Source organism: Fistularia commersonii, chromosome 23 (genome assembly GCF_037954325.1).
Source record: "Fistularia commersonii isolate RoL2024-O1a breed Wild chromosome 23, RoL_Fcom_v1.0, whole genome shotgun sequence".
Taxonomy (NCBI): domain Eukaryota; kingdom Metazoa; phylum Chordata; class Actinopteri; order Syngnathiformes; family Fistulariidae; genus Fistularia; species Fistularia commersonii.
Genome location: NC_141306.1, coordinates 14,960,640 through 14,987,285, shown reverse-complemented (window position 1 = coordinate 14,987,285; position 26,646 = coordinate 14,960,640). Strand labels below are relative to the sequence as shown.

General features: G+C 43.0%; 2 protein-coding genes and 1 long non-coding RNA gene across 3 annotated transcripts; 2 read left to right on the top strand and 1 right to left on the bottom strand.

Moving 5' to 3' along the window:
* Positions 1-7,450: 7,450 nt before the first annotated feature.
* Positions 7,451-9,773, bottom strand: LOC147221130 (GTPase IMAP family member 9-like). Its single transcript, XM_086170713.1, has 2 exons — positions 9,647-9,773; positions 7,451-9,542 (listed from the first exon to the last, which is right to left on the bottom strand). Exons 1-2 carry the CDS (start codon positions 9,678-9,680, stop codon positions 8,629-8,631), a joined length of 948 nt encoding a protein of 315 aa, XP_086026839.1. The 5' UTR covers positions 9,681-9,773; the 3' UTR covers positions 7,451-8,628.
* Positions 9,774-18,921: 9,148 nt separating this feature from the next.
* LOC147221129 (uncharacterized) lies at positions 18,922-20,822 on the top strand. The gene is made up of 3 exons (XR_015107969.1): positions 18,922-18,983; positions 19,049-19,201; positions 20,080-20,822. It is a non-coding gene; the product is annotated as an uncharacterized LOC147221129 (long non-coding RNA).
* Positions 20,823-21,383: 561 nt separating this feature from the next.
* On the top strand, positions 21,384-24,752 carry LOC147221128 (GTPase IMAP family member 2-like). Its single transcript, XM_086170704.1, has 3 exons — positions 21,384-21,700; positions 22,000-22,074; positions 22,665-24,752. Exons 1-3 carry the CDS (start codon positions 21,595-21,597, stop codon positions 23,300-23,302), a joined length of 819 nt encoding a protein of 272 aa, XP_086026830.1. The 5' UTR covers positions 21,384-21,594; the 3' UTR covers positions 23,303-24,752.
* The last annotated feature ends 1,894 nt before the right edge of the window (positions 24,753-26,646 follow it).

Below are 26,646 nucleotides of genomic sequence, written 5' to 3'. Positions count from 1 at the left end.
ACTTTCATTGTTCTACCACTAGGTTTTGAAACATATGCCCGGTAAGAGTTGTGCTTACGGTTACGCATTTTGCTATGCACAAGTAGGATTCAACACAACTTGATAAAGCCAATACTTTGCATGAAAATGTTCAAACACACTCTTTACACACACTTCTGTGTGTACACACGGTTGGCCAACGAGGCTCCGGGGGGAACCCACACAAGCAAAGGGAGAGCATGCAAAAACACGACGAATAGCCTCACTTGACTACCGCTTGGAAAACAGGAAGAACCCTCATGTGTGTGAGGCAACAACTGCACTGCCATACCGTCTTCCCCTCGTTGATTGCCAATATGTTCACTTTTCAAGATCATAGCTAAATGTGTTGGAATAAAAAATGATTTATCGATCCTCAAGGGAAAATTGCTTTTTGCTGCAACATAAATATGTGCATACAGTAATTATATGCGTGTACATTTCAATCCGCCTGAATAAAATTAATTTCAGATTCTGAGGAAGGAGCCTGATATTACAAGAATATTTGAATTGACCAGCATCTCTTGAGAAAATATATTATGGTGCTGCCTATACCGTCCTGTATCACCAAAGAAACTGTCAAACTCACAATCATTAGTCAAGTTAGGCAATATTGTTGGTGAGAATTGGTCCATTAAATGAAAAAAATAGAGTGTGACTGTACCCTCAAAACAGCACAGGCAAACTAAACTAGAATTTGCAGTCACGATGATCATGGTAAATGCTTTCAAGCTTGAAATTGTGAGTTGAAAGTATAATTACTTTGCATGTCAGAAATGTGAATCAATACACTTTAAACAATATTTGCTTTTTTGCCTCAATATTCAAGAGACCCAGTAAAATTTTTTCAAAGGACAGACCCATTGATGTAAATGCCAACAAGCATCTGCACACAGGCACACGTAGCTTATATCCTTACGATGGCAAAGCACTCTTTGCTTTTCGCTCTTCCTCCACCTTTATCTTCTCTGTATACTCCCTTGTTCTCATCTCCCAGACATTCTTCATGATGGAGGCGTCACAGCTGACCACCTCATGATTCCTGTCACTGGACATATCCGTGAAACTACTTGACTCTCCCTGCAAAAGTAGAAAAAACAGGCAACATTGTCATATCTAGACATATACAATACCCATCTTCTTCCATGTTGAAAATATGAGTGGCTTCTTAACCTCACAAGCTGGATTCTCTGACCTGTGAGGAGATGCTGAGGCAAACCACCTATATACATTCACCGACCACTGGATATCTGAGAGGTTGTCCCTGCTAAAAATGGATCCAGGCACACATATATGGACACTCACACTCACACGCACACACACACACACACACACACACACACAAGCACACACGCGCAGCAAATGATCAGGGCGTGTATATAATGTTCTGAACATCTCTGAAGAATATCCTATGTCCCTTGCTCTCATATTGCAACCAGTACATCTAAATATGGAGCACATTTTTTACAAGCAGTAATTATATATTTATTATCATAATAAACCATAAACATATGGAAGTTGGTATTTTTTGTAACAAATGTTAAATATTCTCTCAGATCACAATTTATATCATGTAGCCTCAGGGGGCCAGGACACAGTGTCTTTTTGAGCCATTCCCAACCCCGGATAAATGCAGAGGGTTGCGCCAAGAAGGGTTTCGTGTGCCAGAAATATGCAAATCAAATTTACGACTTTCATACTGGATTGGTCAAGGCCCGAGTTAACAACAACCGCCATTGGTGCTGATAACCTACAGGGTACCAGTGAAAATTGGGGTACTCTGGGTCGAAGAAAGTGAGGCGTGTTGAGAAACAAAGAACAGAGCCGAAAGCCTGGGCCTGAGAGTAAGGACTTTGCATCATGTCAACCAATTCTCTAACTTTCCCTGTCATTATCACATGATTCAGAGGGGGAAAGTGGATATGCTGTGTATCCAGGAGACCAGGTGGAAAGGTTGCAAGGCTAGCAGCTCAGATTTTAAGTTGCACGATCATGGTATCGATCGAAACAGAATGGGAGTAGGAGTTTGTTCGGAACGTTCTGGAGGTGAAAGAGTGTCAGATGGACTGGTGGGTCTGAAGTTAGAAATTGAAGGTGTGATGCTCCATGTTGTCAGTGGCTATGCCCTGCAGAAGAAATGTGAGAAGGAAATTTCTGGAGTGAGTTAAGTGGGGTGATGCAGAATATCCCCAGAGATGAGAGAGTGGTCATTGGTGCAGACTTCAGTGGACATAGCGGTGCAGGAGATAGAGGTGACAAAGAAGTGATGGCCATGTTTCGCATCCAGGATAGGAATGCAGAGGGACAGATGGTGGTAGACTTTGCAAAAAACAATGTCAATTGCTGTAAGTGAATACTTCTTTCAGGAATAGGCAGAAACATAGGGTAACTTATAGGAGAGGCAATACAAGCACGTAGGAAGATCTTCAGATGAAGATCAGTGACCGAAAAGCAGGTCTAGTGATATATAAAAGAAAGATGTAGATGACAGAGCCACAGCCTTTTGTATTGTATGGTTTTCAGGGAGGAGTTGAGAAAGACTCTGGGTGGTCAGGAAGCGTTTCCAGATGGCTCACAGAATATAAGGAACTCTGTCCAGTCAGCAGGGACTGAAAACACCCATAATGAATTTGGGGGATTCTGGGAGGATCAGCTCAAATTTGTCCCGTGTTCTGAGGCTGCATTTGTTCTGATATGAATGTATACTAGAATATGGAAGAGCTGTGGGAAGATTGAAAGGACACAAGACGACCACCAGGAGCTCATTTTCTGAGTTGCACAGAGTCTCCCTTACGACCTCCATCTTACACCACTGGGGATTTACATAGAGGCAGACCCCTCCGCCATGATGTTTCCCCATCCGTTCAGTGCCCCAGTGTAGCCTTAAAGGATAGCAACAAACGTCTTTATGGTGGGAATTGTCATTATTGTCCTTTTTGCATAACATGTTTCTAAGAAGGTGACAGTTGAAGCCTTCGAAAGTAACTGGAAATTGAAGGCGTGATGCTCAATGTTGTTTGTGGCTATGAACCGCAGGTGGGATGTGAATCTGAAGAGAAGAAGTTCTGGAATGAATTAGATGAAGTGATGCAAACTATCCCAAGAAATGAGAGGGTGGTCATTAGTGCAGACTTCAATGGACATGTTGGTGAAGGCAATAGAGGGGATGAAGCGATGGGCAGATTTGGTATCCAGAGGAACAGATGGTGATAGGTTTTGCAATAAGGACAGGAATGGCTGTAGTGAACACTTTTTCCCAGAAAAGAACATCGGGTAACTTCTAAGAGTGGAGGTAGGAGCACGCAGGTAGACATCTTGTAAAGACGAGGTAACCTGAAAGAGATCAGTGACTGCGAAGTAGTTGTAGGAGAGTGTAGCCAGACAGCATAGGATGGTGGTTTGTAGGATGACTCTGGTGACAAGGAAGATCACGAGGACAAAGGCAGTGCAGAGGACAAAGTGGAGGAAGCTGAAAAGGGAGGAGTGTTGCATGGTTTTCAGGGAGGAGTTTAGAAAGGGTCTGGGTGAGCTTCCAGATGATTAGACAGCTAGTGTTATCAGGGAGACAGGTAGAAGAGTACTTGGTGTGTTGTCTGGAAGGAAAGTAGATAAGGAGACTTGGTGGTGGAATGAAGTGCAGGAATATATGCAGAGCAAGTGGTGAGCAAAGAAGTGGAATACTGAGAGGACTGAAGAGAAGAGACAGGAGTGCAGGGAGATAAAACGTAAGGTAAAGATAGAGGTAGCAAAAGCAAAACAAAGGGCGAATGATGACTTGTATGCTCGGTTGGATAGTAAAGAGGGTGAGAATGATCTATACAGGTTGGCGAAAGAGATAAAGATGGAAAGGATGTAAAACAGGTCCTGGTGATAAAGGATAGAGAGGGAAATGTATTGACAGATGCTAGAAGAATGATGGGAAGATGGAAAGAGTACTTTGAAGAGCAGATGAATGTGGAAAATGAAAGAGATCCAAGGGTAGAAGAGGGGACCATTGTAGACAAATTAGTAAAAGTGAAGTGAGGAAGGCATTGAAGAGGATGAAGAGTGGAAAGGCAGTTGGTCCTGATGAGATACCTGTGGAGGTGTCACGAATCGCTGGGGCGGACTCGAGCAGGGAACCACACTTCAGAGCAGAGATGGGTGGTTGAAAGCACTTTTATTGGGTTGACATGGCGGGACGGGTTGCAGGCGGGACTGCAGAGGCTGGGTCTCACCAGGACGGGTTGCAGACGGGACAGGTTGCAGAGAGGACAGGGCGGGTTGCAGACGGGGACAGAGGTCACACCGGCCGACTGGGTCCGGTCATGACGAGGGAAGGGACAGAGGTCACATCTGGGGTCCGGTCGTGTCAAGGAATGGGGTCCGGTCGTGGCAAGGCTTCACAGTGGTTTGTGAAGACCACAGTGGCGAGGTCTGGACGTGGCAGGGCTCTGCAGTGAACTGAGAGCCACAATCCCCCGGCGCCAGGCAGAGCGTGCCACTGCCCTTTATAGGGATCTTGATTAGCGGCATCTGCTGCAGCTGGTGCCGATTACAACGGAGATCAGGTGTGAACCCTGACAGGAGGTGTGGAAGTGTCTAGGAGAGGCAGTGGTAGATTTTCTGAAGAAGAAGAAGAAGACATGAAAGAGGACATGAAGTTAGTTGGAATAAGAGAAGAATATACGGTGGGGAGCGTCAGATGGAGGACATCGGTTCATAGTGGCAAGTAGTAAATGGAGCAACTGAAAAAAGACTGAAATTCCACACCTGTCTCTTGCAACCCCCACGTTAGGGAACTCCTGCAACTAAAACCAAGGAAATAGATGATTTAAAAAAGATCCCATATTTTAGGGCAAATTAATTGTCAATGTTCTGGTTCAAACGCAATTTAACAAATGTATATGACTCTGTAGCAGCATATACACAACTCATGTCCCTCCTGTCTGACAGATTTACTGCTAATGTGATGGCACACATACAGTCAGCATAAGCTGCTGCAGCTGCACTTAAAAATAGAGCTGAACATTTTGCTCCAATGTCTAGTCTGGACCCTTCATTCCATACTTTACACGCCTGCATATGGAACGAGTCCCCTCTCATTTTCAAAAAATAGATGAAGTTTTCTCTGGGTGTGGACTCTCAATATATGGATGTTACCAATATACATGTTATAGGGACTGATATAAACTGGAGAGTTACTAGGTCAATAGACGTATCCTGGAGTAGGTCATCCAGAATTGTTGGGCTCAGGGGTGTTATTAGATGATTCCATCAAATTGAATTTATATTAAACAAAGTGGGTCTATTGTCAGTGCTTCACTTGTGTGTTGGTTTTTCACCTGTCTTTTGGTTGGTTATTTTTGTTTATTTTCGTACATCCCCCCGTTTGCTGCTTTTAGGCCCTTTAATAGCGAAATCTTCCATGCTCAGTATAGGCTCTTGCTTACCTCCTTGTTGCTGCGCTGTGTCCTCACTCTGTCAATCATGTTGATACAAATTGCATAACTGGTATGATTAGGCTTGATACGCAGATTCAAATAACTGAATATTTTTACTTTGTTATGACAATTAGGAACAAAACCTATCCTTGTAAAATATTGTTATACCAGTTCTCTTCACCAATAAAAAGTTGTAGATTATTACCTATTCAGATTATGTCCATACCCAATGACAGAGCCTTAAAAAACACAAGATTTAAATTCTTTTACCTAAAGTTTTTCCAATTTTTAGTCTGTGTAAGCTGACATGTTTTTCTAACCATGTTGTACGTTAACATAACTATCTGCAGCAGGATAATGTGTGGCCAAGTTACAAAAAGTCACTGTGCTTGTGGTTTCTATTTAAAATATTCTAAAAGTCCATCATTTTATGTACATAGAAAACATAGCCGGCTGTTATCATTTCCCTCTTCTCCCTGTACACGACATCGCTCGGTTCTGTCATTCGCTCACATGGCTTCTCTTACCACTGCGATGCTGAAGACACACAGCTGATCCTGCCCTTCCCTCCGTCAGACACACAGGTGGAAACCCAATTGCAGCTCGCCGACATCTCAGATTGGATGGCAACTAACCACTTGAAGCTCACACTAGACAAGACTGAGCTGTTCTTTCTCCCGGGTTCTTTCTCCCACACAAAGACCTGGCCATCACCATCGACAACACTGTGGTAAGGTCGACCCCAACTGCGAGAAACCTGGGTGTGGTCCTAGACAACCAATTGTAATTTTCAGCAAACGTCCCAGCGGTCACACATTCCTGCAGATTCCTCCTCTACAACATCTGGAAGATTCACAGATTCGGAGGATACGGCGCAGATACTCATCCGGGCTCTAGTCATCTCTGGTCTGGACGACTGCAACTCCCTCCTTGCCGGTGACCCAGCGGTGACCATCAGGCCTCTGGAGCTTCTTCAGAAAGCGGCAGCTCGCATGGTGTTCAACCGTCCCAAATTCTCCCACACACTCCCCTTCTTATGTCCCTTCACTTGCTCCCAGTAGCCGCCCGCATCAAGTCCAAGACCCTGGTGTTCGTCTACTGAGCGGTGAATGGGACGGCCCCGTCATATCTTCAGGAAATGGTCGAGCCACATGTCCCTACCCGCCCCCTCCGATCCGCCACCTCCAGGCGACCATCCACCCGTCACTCAGAGCCCTCGGCTGCCGATCGAACCGGTCTTGGCTCTTCTCCGTCTCGGCTCTTCTCGGTCTCGGCTCCTCGGTGGTGGAACGAAATCTCGAAAAAGGTCAGATCGTCGAGGTCGCTGTCCATCTTTCGCCGTGAGCTGAAAACATACCTTTTCACCAAGCACTACCCTACTGATCGCACTTAGCCCCCCTCACCACCCCACTAACAAAAAAAAAATAAAGGATAAAATGACTGAATTGTATGTATATAGGACTGCGATGGCTATTTGGTTGAGTGGACACTTCTGACTTCCGACTAGGGTACTTTGGATCTTCAGTGACTGAATTGCACTTCTTGTGATTCGCTTTGCATTAAAGCATCTGCTAAATGACTGGAATGTCAGGAAATGTAAAAGGCAAAAATAAAATCATATTCACCACAATCAAAGAGACGTATTGTCCCAGTTTGAGGACACATATTTTTGCAGACAGCTTAATGACTGATGACTGATTCTAATTCTTTGGTTCAAGATGAACAGTTATGTCTAACTAGTTATTCTCCTCTGACAGGGTTCTGTTGATCTTCATTTACATGTAGCTTCCTGATAGCGCCATCCCCTGAAAGCAGAACACTTCGTTCTGGGCAGCTCTGAGAAAGGGTATAAGGAAATGCTCTAAAAACTACTGTCATTCATCCGTTAGAAAACAAGACAATTAATTGTGGCAAGCTGGGGTTTAGCAAAGCAACAATCAGAGTCACGGATTAATTGCTCTTTAGAAGATGGCTTTAATTCAGCAGACAACGAACACTGGACACCCAGGGGTTGACTCCCTCTCAGCGTTAACAGTTAGCCTGTTGCTGAAGTTGAAGCAAAAACAAAATCATTCCCATGATAAAAGGTCATTTCTAGCATACAAACATTAAAGATTGTTATAAGAACATTTTTGCACAGAGCATCTCCCTTTGCCTGTCAGAAGTTCTACCGTGAACAACATCAAGCCAGGAGCGGGACATGTCAAATACTTGTTTGTGTAAAAACAGGCGTACGTTTGTAAAAGCTGTCGTGCACATATTATGGGGCGGCGTGGCTCACGGGTTACAGCGGTCATCCTCAGATCTGAATATTGCTGATTTGATTCCTGGCCTGCCGAAGTGTTGTTGAGCAAGACACTGAACCCCTAACTGCTCCCCAGTCACTGCCTTCTGCTCAAGGTGCCCCCGAGATGGGTGAAAAGAACAATATTGTCAAATTGTGCTGTATGTATGACTGAATGTGACAATAAAAGCCTTTCTTCTTATTATGATTCAGAACAAAAAAGTTATGGATCTATAGCCTTCTCATTTTCAATGAACTTAAGTGCAACTAATACTTTTACACAAACATGAAGTGGAAAAATGTCTTGTTGTTGTTGCCATAGTAGTTATAGTTATAGCTTTCATGCATTATTTCTAGTATTCAGTGGCCCACCTGGTTTCTTAATATCTAGAATTATGATACGGCAATACAGCTCCTTGTTATTAGCGGTACATCTGTCCTTTATGCAAGACTTTCATCCCAGATGGGTAGATACACTGCAAAAAAAGGAAGTCTTGCAAGATACACTTTCCCAAATCCATAATATCAAAACCCTTAATAGTATGAAAACAGTTGGCTTAACAAAAGGTGCGTCAGTGACACATGTTATAGTTTTGCACAAAGCTGTTATCAATACATGAATGTGATTAAATGTACATACTGGAAAAAAAAACATATGTAGATAAAAACATAATAAGAGAAAAGTCGAATGTCGAAAGGAAAAGAGGAATAAACAATTTCAAGAATGTTTGTTTTTTTTTGCTCTTAATGGGTCAAATAAGTTTCCGGGGTGTCAGTAAAATTTACTCAACAGCTTTTCTTGGAATATCACAATATTGGCTTGACACAGCCGTGTTACTTCATTTTCACACAAGCAATTTGCACACTCTGCCAAGCTTTAGATTTTGCACTGTGGGATAGAACTCAACTGTATGAGGATGAATTCAGCTCTGCATGGACCATCTCTGCCACCTCTGGCAAGTTGGCCACAGGCGGTTGGTTTTCAACACTGGCCATGCGAGCCACACTGGGCACCAAAGCCATGCTGGGCCGGGCGGCTACAGTGGGCACATTTGCATTGGGATAACTTGAGCCATTCAGGTTGTTTGTACTGGTCTGGGGTGCAGAGAGAATTGATTGGAAGTGATGAACTCTTTGCAGCAGCTCAGCCATGAAAGAAGAGATGGCAGCCCGTTGCTGTGGCGTGATTGTGTTGGGCCCCTCTCTTTCCAAAGTCTTCTCGGCCTCTGAATACAGCGGTATAGAATAATGCTGTCCCCCATGCGCTGCCACCACATCATCAATTTTTTGGATCAGCTGAGCCACCTGTTTTTTGCACCACCATGCCTTGTTGTTTAAGACATGGTAGCGGTTTCCACATTTGTTGATAATCTCTCTCAGTTTGGGGTGGCCATCACACACATACTCCTGTATGGTTCCTTGCCTCAACTCATCACCTCGGGTAAATACAACAATCATGTACTTAGATGCCTCAGGTCCAAAAATTTCTTCCAGGGCAAGAACGCAGTTTTCCTCTTCTTTAGTGAACCTGCCAATCTGCATGACCAGCAGGAATATGTGAGGGCCGGGCGTGGACATCTGAAAACATTTTGCGATCTCGTTCATTACACTCTCGGCACTTTGGGTTTTGTCCAGAATCCCGGGAGTGTCAATAACATTGATCTTTCTGGGTCCTCTGACCCGATCTGTTTCGCAAGTCTCTGTCACTGACACTCCACTTGCTGAAGACGCAAAAGATTTTCTTCCCAAAATGGTGTTCCCGACGGCACTCTTCCCAACTCCGGTCTTTCCAATCAATACAATTCTAAGCGGAGGGCCTGCAAACAGAAGTAAAACTAATCACTCCGAATCAAATTGCCAATAAAAACACAATTTGGTTTAAAAACTCCAAAAGGTGCTATAAGGAAGTTTTATACTTTACCTTTTGGAATTGGAAGGGAATGAATAAAACCCATCTCTCCCTTTTTTGACCGCAAGTAAGAAGAGATAATCTCTGCTGCTCAGCAAAAATAAAGTGACAGCCACCGATGAGCAGCAGCAGAGTGAGCAAGGCTAGAGATTTCATCTGAAAGCCATCAGTCAGGCTTCGTTTGTTATGAGACAAAGATAGAGGGCATTTTGGGAAATATTTTAACCACACCTCCAGAGGGTGGACTATATGCCTCAGATTCTAGCTGACATACTTCACTGCTGATGTGCAGAAGAACCCTTGTGTACCGACTATTATTTGCCAGACAGTCAAAATGGATTCTAAACAACAACCACCACATGGCTGACTGATATGTATAGTTCTTGTTTGTTTTTTCTTAGACAACTACAGGCAATTTTACTCTTGAAGATTGCAAACTAAGAGGTATCACTTTTCATTATTGTTTTTCGGCAGCATATCCTGGAAAAATAAACATAGTTCTGTTTGGAAAAGGAGCAGAGTTCCATATCATCATCGCAAAAACAATTCTCAACCTTACCATGGTTCATCCATGATGAGTTAATTACAGAGAACGAATTTCCCCACGAGGGATTAATAAAGGATAAATTGCAATTACAAATGCATTTCCATCAACATCAAACTGCTGTTCAGTGTGCAAGACAAACTCCCACAAGATCATCTACACCCGTGTTGTTGACGAAAGAGTTGGCCTGGACCAGCACATTATTGACATCATGGCACTCTCTCATCCTGGCCCTGATCTGTAATCACTGGATATTTATTCAGACTATCCTCAAGACAAATAAATTGTGACTCAAATTACAGCTCTTTAAACTGCCTTTGAAGAAAAAGTCATGTCACACTTGGTTGTTGCATGACCTGACAATACATGCTTTCATTCACTCACACATTTACAACAAGCACGCAATACTGTTTTGGCAGTTGCCACTGAAAATCTGGCCACCAAATGCACGAAGTGAGCTCTGAACGGCAGTCATTCCAGTTTGACCGCACAAATTATCGTGAAGATGTTGTAAAGAGAAGAATGGGGGTGCTAGACATGAGGTGAAAAAAACTTCAATATAACAGTTTAGACAATGTCCCAGCTGATGATAATGCTAACACTTGTTTGTTTGTTTAGAAGTTTTTTAGGACAGTGTACAAATACATTCAGCACAGAGGCAGAGATGTTTGTACCAGATTATAGCTCATAGCTAATTTCCATCTGTAGTCTTGGACAATACACTTGCTCTGGGCTATTTAAAAAAAGAAAAATTTAAAATACAGTGACATACTCAAAATAGATTAGCACGTCTCTTCATTTCTGCCATTTTATAATGAAAGATTCATTTGTTTATTGTTTAAGGCACAATCAGCATTGGGAGAACAGGTAGGTCAACATTCTCCACACATGTATGGACATTTTAGATCGTGATTGCTATGTAATTGGATTGAGCAGGGAGGGTTATAAATTGAGTGGTTGCTTTGGCCGTGAGCTTGAACTTCTAGTAGAAAAGAATACTAAGAAGCACTTCAAAATCTTTTTTGACTTAATCCACTTGAACATTATCATCAACATTTACCTTTCCTCATACATTTATCACTTATCTTCCATGAGACAAGTTCCTTTTGCGACCAAAACTACTGGGTCCAGGGATCCACAAGTTAGACAACATACGTTGCCTGTTTCTTTCTTGGTACACAGAGTAAAGGAACTGCATTTTTTTCATGTGTGTTAAACAGCCAAATACGGATTTTCTGAATGGCTTTACCTATCTCCTTACTCACTCCACCATACTTTCTCCCAACTTGGTAATTCTTTGTGACTTCACGATCCATATGGAGAATGACAGACTGAATGACTGACACAATACATTACATTTCACTCCCATCGACTGCCAAGCCAATTTATTTGCGCTTTCCGAACATTTATTTTAACTTGTAGTTGGTGTGAGAGAGGAGTATACAGAGAATAGGGTTAGATGGAGAAAGTCGCTGTGGCGACCCCTGAAGGGAAAAGCCAAAAGGAGAAGAGGAAGTTGAATGAACTACTATTCTAATTATTGTTATTTTTATCATTGTGATCATGTTGTTGTTGTTGTTGTTCAAAGTAAAACTAGCTAATTTGAACAGGTGTCTTTCTTCCATGTCTCATCTTCACAGGTGCCAACCACAATTATGAAATGATCAGCCCTGAAAGTTCTTATGAGGTTCTCCAAACAGCACAGGACACCTCTAGGTCACATTTACACAGCCTCTTTGAATCTCATCCAAGTTCGTTGTCAGTAACCAAAAAGTCTGAATATAGAATAATCCCTCAGCAATGTGGAGCAAAGGTGAGAGTGGTTAGCACTCCAGACTTCTTTCACGAAGGCCTCGATAACGCTCGGGCCCATCTAGAGGAATGTAAGGGTTACGGTCAGCGTGGGAAATGTGTTTTTTTACTGGCGCTTCAGCTAGGTCGTGTGATGCCCTCTGAGGCAGAAATCACAGGCAAGAACATTAGCGAGCACACAGTCATCCTGCTGACCCATGGAGAGGACCTGGAAGGAATCTTGAAAGTTATGTTAAATAATCACGTTACGAAAACGTCTGAAATGAGTGGCCATCGTTGTCACCTGTTTGGAAACAATTCAAAGGACACTGATCAGGTCAAACAGCTGATAAGAAAATTCCCAACTATCATGGATATTTTCCAAATGCAGACAAGATGGATACTGTTGCGTTATGACTCAGCTTGCTTTTGATATGAAAAGAAATGGTCTATTTTGAAACACAACAAAAAAAATGAGAATTATATTTTTACAAGGATATAAAGCAAGAGTGCAGTGCCAAGACTTTGAAAAATCAGCATTCTGAATTACTGATTGACAAAAACTTTCACTGATGTCGTCTAACTTAACAGCAGACTGCTATGCAGTGATTTTGTCGCTCTCTCAGAAGTCCAACAAAAATCAATCAGGCAGTGTCCATTTTGTGAACTTTACCGGGCTTCCTACTCACCATGAGCTGGAAGTTGTCAGTTGCAAATAAGAGGTTGCAAGGACTATGGCATGATGTTGTGAACGTCATTAATTAAAGCCAGTGAATCAGTATATCCTAATTCAGTGTGATTTTTCAGATGTAGATTTTGCTTCGGATGGGAAGCAGTTAAATCTTTCAGTGGTCTTTGTGCTGACAACTCTTTCGCCAAATCGGATTGTTTTTCTTTCCCTTGGTTCCTTCGTACACAAATCAGCAGATCTTACTCACATCAAAAAAGAATTTAGATGTACAACACATCTGCAATGAAAACATGCACCCGTTTCTAAATGGGTGAAGAAATTCTTCCCCTCCACACTCGGGAGATAATTAACTGCTTGACGGCCTTTTTTTCTTGCTTGGCCGCCTCTTGAATCTCTCTCCATGATGGACACTGTGCCGATGGATGTGGTGGGTGGCTGGACGTTAATAAGTCCATGATTTCTGTCTGGGCTACATCTCTTGAAGGGTCACTAAATGTCTCCTCAATAGTCTGTGCCTGTCTCTTCCCATTCAAGACAGAAACTGAGTCAGATTGTGGTCTTTTGGCATGGCTGTAGAAAAAAAAATTGTTTTTGGAAGTATGATCGTGCAAACTCTCACTGAAAGAAAACGCTGGATGAAAAAAATCAACACAGTAATAGTCTTCACAACTACCTCAAACAGTGTACAGGTTCATCTTAGCTACAGTAAAACCCAACATCTTGCCATTTTGCCCCCACTTCCTCCTCAGCCCACAGGGTGAGAGAGAGAGGGCGAGAGGATAGTCCTCTATGGGGCCCCAGAGTTGCTGACCATTCTGTCTGTGGCATTCTGGCAACAGACCATTCTGTCTGTTGCTGACATGTGAGTCATGACACATATGTTGCAAGCACATGTACAGTGGTCTGCCAGTCAGGTAGTCTACAATCCAGGACATGAGGAGGCAGTCCACCTGCATCACAGTCATCTTCTCCCCCTGGCAGGACGGATAGTCAAAAAACATGACTCCCACAGTGCTCGCCAACTTGTCAAGGTGGGCATGGACATGGTCACGCAAGTATTATGGAATACTAAGTTCCCAGTTGAAGGTGAAGGTAAAGTGTAGCGGGCCCAAGTGGGGTTTGACCAAGGACCGGAGATGCTACAAGATGAGTCCCTTCATGATGTGGGAGTCTTCATGATGTGGGAGGTCAGCACTACAGGTCTGTAGTCCCTTTAGGCACGAGGTACAAGGTTTTCCATGTCACAGGAACCCTCTGCAGACTCAGGCTCATGTTGAAGACATGCTGAAGAACTCCACAGAGCTGGGTGGAACAGGTTTTGAGCACCCTGGGGCTGTCACCATTAGGGCCTGCCACCTTGCCAGAGTGGAGAGCCCTGCCGGCAGTGAGTTCATTGCATATTTTGAGATAAAAAGTGTCTTGTGAAACCAGCAGCAGTCAAATGTTTACCGCTGGTTAATGTTGCTCCTCGTGTGTGTTAGGCACAGAGGACAAACTTTGCTTCAATGTGTTCTCCCGGGGCGAAGGCCATTAGTCAAGCGGCCAAAGTCCTGCAACAAGTCACTGTGGAAGGAGATCAACACTGATCTCTGCAACATCCTTGAGGGGATCAAAAGCACCACCATGAAGAAGTGGGAGAAATGGGCGGGCTGATCTATGCCTATGGAGCGTAACGGTTCGGTGTGGTCGAAAGCAAACAAATAGAACAGTTCCTACCAAGTCCAGAAGGCAAACAGAAATAGACCGCCTCGTCAAGGAGAGGAGGCAGCTGAAGAAACAATGGCAGAAGGCCACAGAGGAGGTGAAGGAGGGAATAAACCTGCTGCAGGAAGAAATTCGGAGTAGGCTTACAACACTGAGGAGAGCTGAAAACCTGCGCAAGACGCGCAGGAGGAAGGAGCAAACAAGATCACGCTTCTACAAAGACCCCTTCCACTTTGTGAAGACTCTCTTCACAAAGGAAAAGAGTGGAAGTCTCTAAGAGTCAAAGGCTGACCTGGAAAAACATCTGGAAAAGACATGCACAGATGACCTTCACCATGAAGAGGTTCCAATCCAAACTGACATGCCATCAGTCAACCCTTCCTCCCCAGTCATCCTGTTGGCACGTGACTCCATTCGTGCGGGAGGGGCAAGCCAGCCTCGCCCCCATGAGAACTGACCTTGGGCAACTCGGCAGTGCACGGGACTGGAAGCTGCTGGCAGACCTGGACAAGAAACTTTGCTTCCCAGCTGAGATCGCATCCACCCACATGCGACCGGACCTGTTCTGTGGTCATCGTCACTCAGGCTCGCCTACATCATAGAGTTCATGGTGCCCTGGGAGGTTGCGGTGGAGGAGGCCTATGAAGGGAAAAAGCTGAGATATGCTGAACTGGTTGTAGAAGCACAACAACAAGGCTGGAAAGGAAAGGTTTGTCCAGTGGAAGTAGGCTGCAGAGGTTTCATAGCCACCTCAACATCTAGGCTACTCAGAAAGATGGGAGTACAAGGACATGCCCACAGACAAGCAGTCAAGGACCTCACCAGGGCTGCTGAGAACGGAAGCCAGTGGCTGTGGTTGTAGAGAAAAGATCCAACTTGGGCCTTCAAATGAGCTGATGGCATCTAGGGAGTGAACCTGGGACGCTGAGATTCACTGCTGAACCCTCTGGAGATGTTGTGGGCCAATCAGCGAAACATTTTCAAAGGAGGGCGCTGACAAGGGATATCAACACCTAGTCCTACACAACAGATCTTCAGCTGTGTTGGGAATGATTCAGCGGGGATTTGATGTTGAGAAAAGACATTAAAATTGGTAGTCAACACCAGGGAAGAGAGGAGACCAGCAGAGGAAAGCCACACGGCAGGTTCCTGAACACCTGCACTGAGGTATGTGGTAAAAGACTAAAAGGAAAGACTTTAGCTAGAATTTGCCTGGTAAAGTATACCCCAGATCAGACCCAGATAAGAAAAGAAAAATGTGTGCGATTTTGGATGAGCATAGGTACAATATGTCTGTGGAGGTACTCAGTCACCCAGATCATGGTTAATTCTTGTCAAAATCTTTTTCTTGGGGCAACTGGACTTGATTTTCTTCCCTTGAAGACTGGCGGCTGTATTCTCAAACTGCCCAAAGTCGATTCAAACTGAAAAAGGTTCTCACTATGTCTTCAAGGGAAGATCCTGATCGTCACAGGAGCAGGTGAATAAGGAGCTGAAGGAAGCACAGAGTTGGTTCCCATCGCCTTCCTCGTATAGGTAACCAACTGTCAGAAAGGGAAAAGCAGAGCTGTATCTCCAAGTTATTGTTCATACATGTTGCATGACATGATAGAAACTAGAGAGCCTGCATCAAGAAGTAGCTCATGTTCTGTAGCAAGGGAAATGGGTGTACTGATTCTGATCTTATACTTCAGTGTGTCTGGTGTCAAGCAGGAGTTGTATAAGTAGAGCACGTAGTTTGTGTCGCTGTACCGCTGCTCTTCATTTACATGTAACTTCCTGATAGCGCCATCCCCTGACAAAAAAACCACCCGTGTTCAGGCTGCTCTGGGAAATAGTACAAGGAAATGCTTTTAAACATTTTAAAACATCAGTCAAAAACAAGATTTTCTTGCTGCCACATGGTTCTGCTTAACCTCTGGAATCTGCAGTGTCATTCCACTGTAATTTGACTGAATCAAGCAGATGACCTTTTTGAAACTTCCTTCAACACTGCTGTTGCATTCACAGCAAAGCAACTAATTTAATCACTTTTCATTCTGAAAATTTCATTTTATATGCCAATTACTTCAGATTATTCAGCAATAAACTAATCTTAAATTAATGTGCACAAATAGCGTTTTCATTTGGTTTATTTTTGTTTTTTGGGGTTTATCCAGCTCAAGTTACAAACACTATTTCAATTTATGGTAACAGTACAAAAAAATATTTTTTTTCAAATCTTGTGATTTTTTTTCTTTGATTGTTTTCATTGTTTGTTTGTTAATTACATTACATGACAGTCATTAGGCGAAGGTTTTTATCCAAAGGGACTTACAAAAAGTGCAATTCTGGAAGATCCAAAGTACCAGTGACGTGCAGTGAGTAGAGGCAGGAGAGGCCGGGCCTCACCTGGCATCATGGAAAGAAAAAAATGTAAAATGAAAAAATAAATTGAATGGTTCTATTTATTAAGTGATTTGTATTGTAAAGTTATTTTCCATCTCACTGCACCTTTTTTAATCGTTTTTTTTCAAAATCGCTGAAAAAAAAACAAACACATTTAGCGTTTAAATATGAAGAAGACGTGCAGTGAAGCGGCAGCCAGTGGAGACGCTATGGATTGCGCAATTATTCTGCTAACTGCGCTGCCATGCTATGCTATGCTATGCGGCTGAGACTATATTGCTGTCTCTGTGGACGTCACTATTAAAATTTTCAAACACTTCAAGCACGAATACATGAACTAAATTTCCATACTTTAGCTGATGTGTATGATTTTTTTCATCAACAACTATAACGTGTTTCTTGTGCCGAGCGATCATAAAGCGGCAGCGAAGACACACTAAGTGAGGCACGCAGTGACGGTGCCTCATGGTAGGGGGCGCCACTGATCCCAGGGAGCCTTTTTAGTACTCGGCTGAAGAATAATAGAATTTGCAATAGCAAGCTACTGTAAACAGTTAGCAAGTCAAGTGCAGCCATCCGGTCGTTTTTTCCTCTTGCTTGGCTTTATTTCCAAAATGGAGGCTTACATAGCTAAACTGAAAGAATTTTCTAAACTGGACTTTTGCTCGAAGCAGGAGATAATAAGTAAGGGAAAACCGACGCCGGCGCTAATGGATTAGCTTCAGACTAGGAGACGGAAGGCTCTGTCTTTTCAAATGGAGTGGTGCACTCGAAAAGGCTGGCTGTGTGGATGTCCAGTAAGAAAGAGCCTTTTCTACTTTTCCTGCATTCTTTTCTCAACTTCTGACAATCAAACATGAGCGCTCGGTCACTCGAATTCAAAGTGAAATCGCACTAAAAACATTGGGGATGTCCAGGATAGATTTGGCTTTGAGTGAACAGCAAAGACTCAACATCAGCATCCACAGTGCTAAGGAAAAAGCAAACCGCTCAGCGGCGCACAGACTTCATTTATAAGTAAAGGTAAGAGATAATAACCTTTTTTTTTAAAATGTGCTTTTTTTTCTATGCCTCAGTTTGTTTATGTAAAGAATGCTGATATGATATTTCAAACAAAACACGTCAACTGCTGCCAATAAAATGGGGAATAAGCTACTCCGTGGGGTTCATATGTTTGTGAATCTGACTGAGATGACGTCAGTGCCTCACCAGCCATGAACCTCACCGCACGTCACTGCAAACCAGTAGTTACCTGTAGTCACTACTGACCACTCAACCAAATATCCATCTCTAAACCATATACATACTTACATTCATTTCATTGTTTGTTTGTTTTTTTCTCTTTCGGGGGGGTTGAGGGCTAAGTGTGATTAGTAGGGTCGTGCTTGGTGAAGAGGTATGAGGTATTAATATCTGGGCAACAATTGTATCGTGTGTCTCTGGAGCTTCTCAGTCATCCAGGCCATGGTGAATTTTTGACAAAATTTTCTTGTCATGGCAACCGGAACTGAATTTCTTCACTCAACGTTTTACCCCTTATGTGATTGCTATGCAAATGTAAGAGTTGACTGGCAGAAACTCGGTCTAAGGGGGTTTTCACGCTAATGGGGGTATCGGTTCATTCAGAAAACCAGCAACATTTCTGGCATGACCTGGATTGGAATGTGAAAAGGTACAGTCAGACCTCTCAGAATGTGAAACGAAAGAAGTGAAACTTGATGGATCACATGGACTGAGATCCACTACCAGTGGTTCTGGATACCAGGAAGGTCAGCCACATTGATCATTGCAGATCCACTGGCCCGACCTGTTTCCCAAGTCTGTGTCACTGATCCTCTGCCTGAAGAGTCAAAAATCATTCTTCTCACAACAGTGCCCCCAGCTGCACTCCTCCCAACTCCAGTCTTTCCAACCAGCACAATTTTCAGCGGCAGGCCTGCAAACACAAGTAAAATCAATCACTCTGAATAAAATTCCCAAATACCGGACGACTTGATGAAGAAATGCTGAAAGGTGCTCTCGACACCTTCAAACCCATCTCTCCCATCTACTTAACAGCGAGCAACAGGGAATAGTTATGTAGCATTTCAAGATATATTTTCACCACGCCCCCGGAGGGTGGACTATATGAGTCAGACGAAGGCTGGCGTATTTCATTGCTGAAGTGTAGAACAAACCTGCGGTACCTGCTATTTTTTGCCACGCAGCCAAAATGGAACAACAACCATTCCGTAAGTAATGAATTTTTGTTTTCATTTTGCTCAGGCATCTCCAGTAACTGTATTGTCACACTCAGATATACCTAGAGCACAACATCAGCAAAATTTGACCACTGCATGTGAGCCACCACGGATGAACAACAAGCAGGAGACAGCCGCCGAGCAGCTCCAGGGGAGCAGTCAGGGGCTCAGTACCTTGTTCAACAATACTTCGACAGGCCAGGAGCCGGGTGTGTTTCGTTCCGAGGACAACCACTCTAACCCACCTCTGTTCTTTCATTGATGTGTGGAAATTGTAGCATGTTCCAACGCACAGTCTCAGAATGTCAAGTGTAGCAAGATGTACAAAACAGAAATGTCCGCATTTATGTAAAATTTCTTGCGGTCCTGTAATGTTTCCACACCTGCCCTGAGTCATCTGATAAAGATATTGTTAGTTTTCCTCTGTCCCGCAGTATTTTCTTTTAACATATCTTAAACAAGACTTTCTCAATTTTGATCCTCACTGACACATTCTGTAACCTGGGGTTCTATGAGGTCCAAATTGGTGTCCAGCTAAGATCCCCAAATTCATATTATGGTCATCACAGCCTGCACATCGTCTTATGTCGGAAAAGCATTTCAAATGAAAAAAAGAAAACAATACTGCCTTTAAATTAATGTCAGAAACTGTGGGTTTGTTTCTTCCTTCCTTCCTTCCAGGGACTCGACGTAAATTGAAATAACAGCTGAAAATCTTGCCAAACAATGAAACAGTAAATGCAGACACATATTGTTTGTAGAAAAACTGTTAACAAATATTGCATATTGGCATTATATTGATATGACGCGCCAAAACACAAAATAAATGCTTGATTCATCCATTTGCGTACAAATGATTGGATGTGTCATTGAGTTACCTCACACTTCTGGGCTGTGGAGGCAGTTCAGAGTATAATCAAATATATATCATCGAAAAAAAAGATGGCTTGAACTATACACAAGCAACATGGAGTCGCAAGCAATACGTCGACAGATTAGAATCATATTCCCTCTGTAAAGCTCAGGAAACCAAAGTTATGTATTGAGATTATGAATTAAAGGGCGCTACTTTTTTGTTTTTCTGCAGCATCCCCAGCAAAGCAGGCTTTTGTTCTATTTGGAAAAGGCACAGGGTTCAAGAGCATCATCGTAAGAACAATTCTCAACTCTACAGTTGCTTCTGAATCAACATGCAATTACATCACAGTGCACGAGAACAACTCCTGCATGGTCATCTGGACCCCGGATTCTATTGTTGACAGAAGCGTTTGCCTGGACCAGCAAATTATTGACATCATGGCGCTTTGTTATCCCAGCCCTGGTCTCTTCATACTGGCAATAGAATCAGACAATGCTCAAGAAGAAGAAATCATGGCTCAAGTTAAAAAACTTCAAACAACCTTTGGACAAAATCTTGTGACGCACTTGGTCGTGATGTTGCCAGGCATCATGCGCCATCAATCTCTTTCTCATTTGCAGCAAACTCACAGCATTTTTTTGGCATTTGCTGATGAAACTCTGGCCACCACATACAAAAAGTGGTGTTCTGAACGGCAGTCATTCCAGTTTGAATACACCAATTATAGTGAAGGTGTTATAAAGAGAAGAGCGGACCACATGAATCGAAGGTAAAAACATGCTAACTTCTCCTTCTGCTTCTTCTTCTTTCGGCTTTTCCCTTCAGGTGTCGCCACAGCGAGTCAACCTTCTCCATCTAACCCTATTCTCTGGAGCCTCCTCTCTCACACAAACTACCTTCATATCTTCTCTCACTACGTCCATAAATCTTCTCTTTGGTCCTCCTCCAGACCTCTTGCCTGGCAGCTCCAATTCCAGCATCCGTCTACCAATATATTCTCTATCCCTCCTCTGTCCATGACCGAACCGTCTCAGTCTGGCTTCTCTGACCTTCTCTCCAAAACATCTAACATGTGCTGTTCCTCTGATGGACTCATTCCTGCTCCTCTCCATCCTGGTCACTCCCAAAGAGAACCTCAACATCTTCATCTCTGCAACCTCTAGTTCTGCCTGCTGTCTTTTGGTCATTGGAACAGTTTCTGGTCCAAACATCATCGCTGGTCTCACCACTGTCTTGTACACCTTTCCTTTTATTCTGGCCGATAGTCTTCTATCACATAGTACCCCTGACACTTTTCTCCACCCATTCCAACCTGCTTGGACCCGTCTCTTCACCTCTTTTCCACACTCTCCTATGCTCTGGACTGTTGATCCTAAGTACTTGAAATCCTCCACTTTCTTGATCTCCACTCCCTGTAGCCTCCCCGTTCCACCCGAGTTCCGCTCATTCACACACACATATTCTGTCTTGCCGCGACTAACTTTCATTCCTCTCCTTTCCAGAGCATACCTCCACCTCTCTAGATTTTCCTCTACCTGTTGTCTGCTCTCACTACGGATCACAATGTCATCCGCAAACATCATGGTCCATGGGGATTCCTGTCTAACCTCATCTGTCAGCCTGTCCATCACCATTGCGAACAAGAAGGGGCTCAGAGCTGATCCTTGATGGAGTCCCACCTCCACCTTGAACTTCTCTGTTACCCCTACAGCACACCATACCAGTGTCTCACAGCTAGCATACATGTCCTGCACCACTCAAACATACTTTAATGATTTTGTGATTAAAGGTATAAATTTAAACTGTTTCAGGCACAATCCATGTTATGACAACTTCCATTGGAGCGCAGGTACGTCCCAAGTCTCTACACATGTATGGCCATGTAAAATATGAAGAACTACGAGATATATATTTGTGAAGGTCATCATATTGGCAGGACGATCTTAGACTATTTGTTTGGAAGTAAATCAAGTAACGATTGAAAATATCTACTGACGTCATCCGCACGATCATCACGCTCTGATAAATTCATTCAAGATGTTTAAAATTAATCATGTTAACATATTATTTGTCATATTATAAAGTCACTTAAAGCATTAACAGCAAAACTAACAACTTTGACTCTTGTTGCATGTTTGATCTTCACAGATGCCTTCCACAGCCATGGAAAACACACTTCTGAACCCATATATGCGCTTCCAGTGCAGGACAGAAGTCACACTGGTATGGTTTAAGAAAGCCAAAATTTCTGAGTTATGCACTTTTAAGCTGTGTCAAAGGGAATGCCTGTGTCTGTTTCCTTTACCTTCATAATCCTGAGAGCAAAGAAAGGCTGACCTATGTATTCTGCAAACTCGGGATCTTCATCGGTCCGCACAAAAGTCATCAAATGTCAAATTCTACATCGGGCTCATTTAAGCTTCGTATTATTAAGCAAACGTATTATTGCTCTTTCCTTCAGGCCATTTGCACACAAATTTTCTTGCTTACAAATAAGACAACTTGGAGTTGTACCATGCATGGGTGGAGCAAATCCCAGCCAATACTGAGCAAGAGGCATGTTTCTCGCTGGGCTGTCAATCACAAGGCCATATGTAGAGACATAACCGTATATATATATATATATATATATATATATATATATATATATATATATATATATATATATATATATATATATAATTTTATATATATATATGACGTGTGTGTGTGTGTGTGTGTGTGTGTGTGTGATGTCAGGAGCATTTTCTTTATCCTTGATCTCCGTGAATCTTGTAAAAAGCATTGAAATACCATCGATCTGGTTCTTCCAGGTAGTGTCGCCAGCGGAGAGCAGGTTGAACCTTTTAACATTGTTCTAGTGGGACAAACTGGAACTGGAAAGAGCGCTTCTGCAAATACCATCTTGTCTGCTGGATCCTGGAAGTTACAGTTACCCAGCCTTTTTAAATCTAATCCAAGTTCGTTGTCAGTCACCAAAACGTGTGAATGCAAAATAATCCCTGAGCTGTACGGAGCAAAGGTGAGAGTGGTTGACACTCCAGACTTCTTTCACGAAGGCCTCGATAACGCTCAGGCACATCTAGAGGAATGTAAGGGTTACGGTCAGCGTGGGAAATGTGTTTTTTTACTGGTGCTTCAGCTAGGTCGTGCGACGCCTTCTGAGCTACAAGTCATGGACATGCTCGAGAGGTACTTTGGCTGGAAGATCAGCGAGCACACAATCATCCTGCTGACCCATGGAGAGGACCTGGAAGGAAGTCTGGAAAGTTATATCACGTCAAATAATCACATTGCAAATATGTCTGAAATGTGTGGCAATCGCTTTCACCTGTTTAAAAACAAATCAAAGGACACTGATCAGGTCAAACAGCTGATCAAGAAAATTCCAAATTATCAGCAACATTTTCCAAAGGCAGACAAATATGAATTTCATTGCGTTATCATTTAGCTTGCTTTGGATATGAAAAGAAATGGTCTATTTTGAAACAACAAAAAAAATGAAAATTATTTTTTTTACAAGAATATAATGCAAAGATGCAATGCCAAGACTTTGAAAAACCAGCATTCTGAATTACTGTTTGACATCTCTCCCCATGTCACTCCTCAGATGTATCACAAAAATAAATCAGTGGCCATGTAAGTGTCCAATATGTCAACTTTAGCGAGCATTCTTCTCACCATGAGCTGGAGGTAGTTGTAAATAGAAAGTTGCAAGGACTATGGCATGTTGTGGTGCACAAGCATTTATTAAAAGCAGTGAATTAATATTGTTAGGTCCCTGTGTAGGGCGTTACAGAGATTGACCGGATATATATATTAACACGCTAGATGGTGTATAGTCCTTGGCTCCTAGCAGTGCCATCACGGCCAGTATTAAAGGGCCAGCATTCTGGCCCGGGCCAATAGGGAACTGGAATCAATTACCAAAACGCTCTCAGCTGCTCGCAACTACCAGCAACCTATAAAGCGGGAAAAAAACGCCAGAGAAGACAGCGCCCCCAAAACACACAGTGACCCCTAGGGATGTAACTATAGATCCTAATTCAGTGCGATTTTTCAGATGCACACTTTGCTTCGTGTGGGAAAGCAGATAAATCTTTCAGTGGTCTTTGTACTGACAACTCCTTTACCAAAATTGGAATCATGGTAATCTTTGTGACGGTTTATCCACTTGTTTCAATCTCTGTCATTCTTTCTCTTCGTTCTTTGGTATACAAATCAAGATGGAAATCTCACAGAGCAGATATGACTCACATCACAAAACAATAATTAAATTAATCATTTTAAAAGTTTACCTGTACAAAGGCTTGGCTTTTTAGCAGGCGGTACCAGGAAAATATCTGCGATTGCATAACAGAACTGGTTGAAATATTTGTGTTAGGTCATTTTAAATGCTTGATCTGCTTGTCTTGATTTTGTGCTCATTGCAGCAACAGCCATTAACAGTTGTATGTAAAGAAAATCCCCGTCTCTTCACATTGTAGCCTTTAACTGAGTCGGATTGTAGTTGTTTGGCATGACTGCAAAAAATGTTTTTTGTGAGTATTATCTTGCAATCTGAAATTGCAGGAGAAAAAAAAAATCGTTGTGTAATATGTTTAACCCAGTCTTTGCAAATACTTCACATAAAGTACAGCCGGGGTGTCAAACTCATTTTCACCGAGGGACACATCAGCATAATGGTTGGCGTCAAAGGGCCACATGTTTCTAAATGTAACTGAATGTAATGTAAGATCAGTGTAACTACTCTTAAATGTTAAATCATTGTGAATTTATTACTCACTTAAATCCAAAATGTTACATAGGCATGGATGTGAAAAAAATTATGTTTACTAGTTGCTCTGTTTTATCATATCAGGTTAAGAAAGCCACATTACTCCATCCATCAAACTATCCAAGTGAATAAAGAAAAATGCCATCCAACACTAGTTATGACATTTACTTTGTTCAAAACCATCAGCTTTTCTCTTCCTGGCTATTTAGGGATTATTTGTATTTCTAAGAATGACATTGATGTGAATACGCCGCAATCTGACAGCTTGATGCCATCACTTGGCAGGTAACATGATCAGCATGAATTATGGGAAATGTAGTTTATGGTCAATGCATACGTTTGACTTATTTATTTTAAGACAATCAGACCTATTAAGACGTTCTCGCGGGCCACAGAATATGACGTGGCAGGCCACATTTGGCCCGCAGGCCTTGAGTTTGACACGTGGTGAACAGGTTCACTGTAACAGACCGTCTCGTCATTTTGCTCCTGTCCTAGAATCTAACAAGAAGATGTGAAAGTAAATAAATATAAAGCAAACAATGCCAATGCAACCAATCCCAACTGTCCCTGGGTGAGAGGCTAGGTCCACCCTGGATTGGTTGCCAGTCGGTCACAGGGGCACATAAAGAGACATACAACCATTCACTCTAATTCTTACAACTGGGCAATTTAGTCTCCAATGAAATGACTGCATGTCTTTGGACTCATTCATTCATTCATTCTGGACCACTTATCCAACACTGTGGGTCGCAGGGATAAGAGGCGGGGTACACCCTAGACCAGTCGCCAGTCAATCCCAGGGCCACATATAGAGACAGGCAACCATTCGCGCTCTCATTCCCACAATGTGGCAATTTCTATTCCAATCAATCATCTGCCTGTTTTGGACTGTGGGTGGAAAACAGAGAAGTTGGGCAAAATCCAGACTTTAGACTTTGAGCTTTGTATTTTGTGACTCTGGTTGTGCTGTAGTTATCGGTGTATCAAAGAATGCTGGGCTATGGATGTGGAGTTCCCGTTTTGAATGAGTTTGGAGTAAAAGGCGCCAAGTGCAGTCAGTCACTATGTCCTGTGAGTTATTAGGGGGAATGGAATACACCACAGAAAAATTGGCGACCAGGATTAAATGACATCACCGTATTTTCCGCACTATAAGGCGCACCTAAAAGCCCTTAATTTTCTCAAAAACCGACAGTGCGCCTTGTAATCCCTTGCGCCTCATATATGGCTCAATATCGGTTAATTACGGCAACTGTAGTCAGGGGGCGTCGCCGAAGTAGCAGCGGTAAAAACGGTATAGGGCGCAAAGTAAAGAAGACCAAACAGAGTTTCCGAGGAAACAAAGCAAGATGGCCACAGTTGGAGGGCACACTCGAACAGAGGGTTGTTGAACAGAGAGCAGCAAGTAGACGCGTCGCTACAGTCACTATTCGAATGAAGGCAACGGCGCTAGCTAGCGACATGATCAATGAATTTCGAGGCGGTCCTTCTTGGTGCTTTCGTTTTATGAAAAGCTGTGAATTGTGACAAATGGAGTTGGAAAAACATTTTCAACCCAAAGGGGCGCAAATACCGGTGAGAGCTCCCGGTACGTACGGTACCTTATTGTGAATGTGCTAACTTGTTTTGGGAGTGAACGGAGTTTTCAGAACATTGGTTTGTATTGTATTAATGAAGTTTGACTGACTGACTTATCTGACTGTTTTGTTGACACTCCCACACCTTCATCTAGTGGATGCATAACGCAACCCCAGCCATTACAGCGCCTCATAATGCGGTGCACCCTATATATGAAAACGGTTTTAAAACAGGCCATTCATTGAAGGTGCGCCTGTAGACACTGGCGCTCCCAATCACGCAGAATATTGAGACTGTATAGAGGGATGCGCAGCAGCTTCGGAGACAAGATCCCTATGTGGAGTTGGTGCTTGTGGTGGAAATGCAGCTCTCCAACTCAACGGGGAAGAAGTGCTACAGATGCTACGGCAAAAAACACAGTGCAAATGTTTGCCACT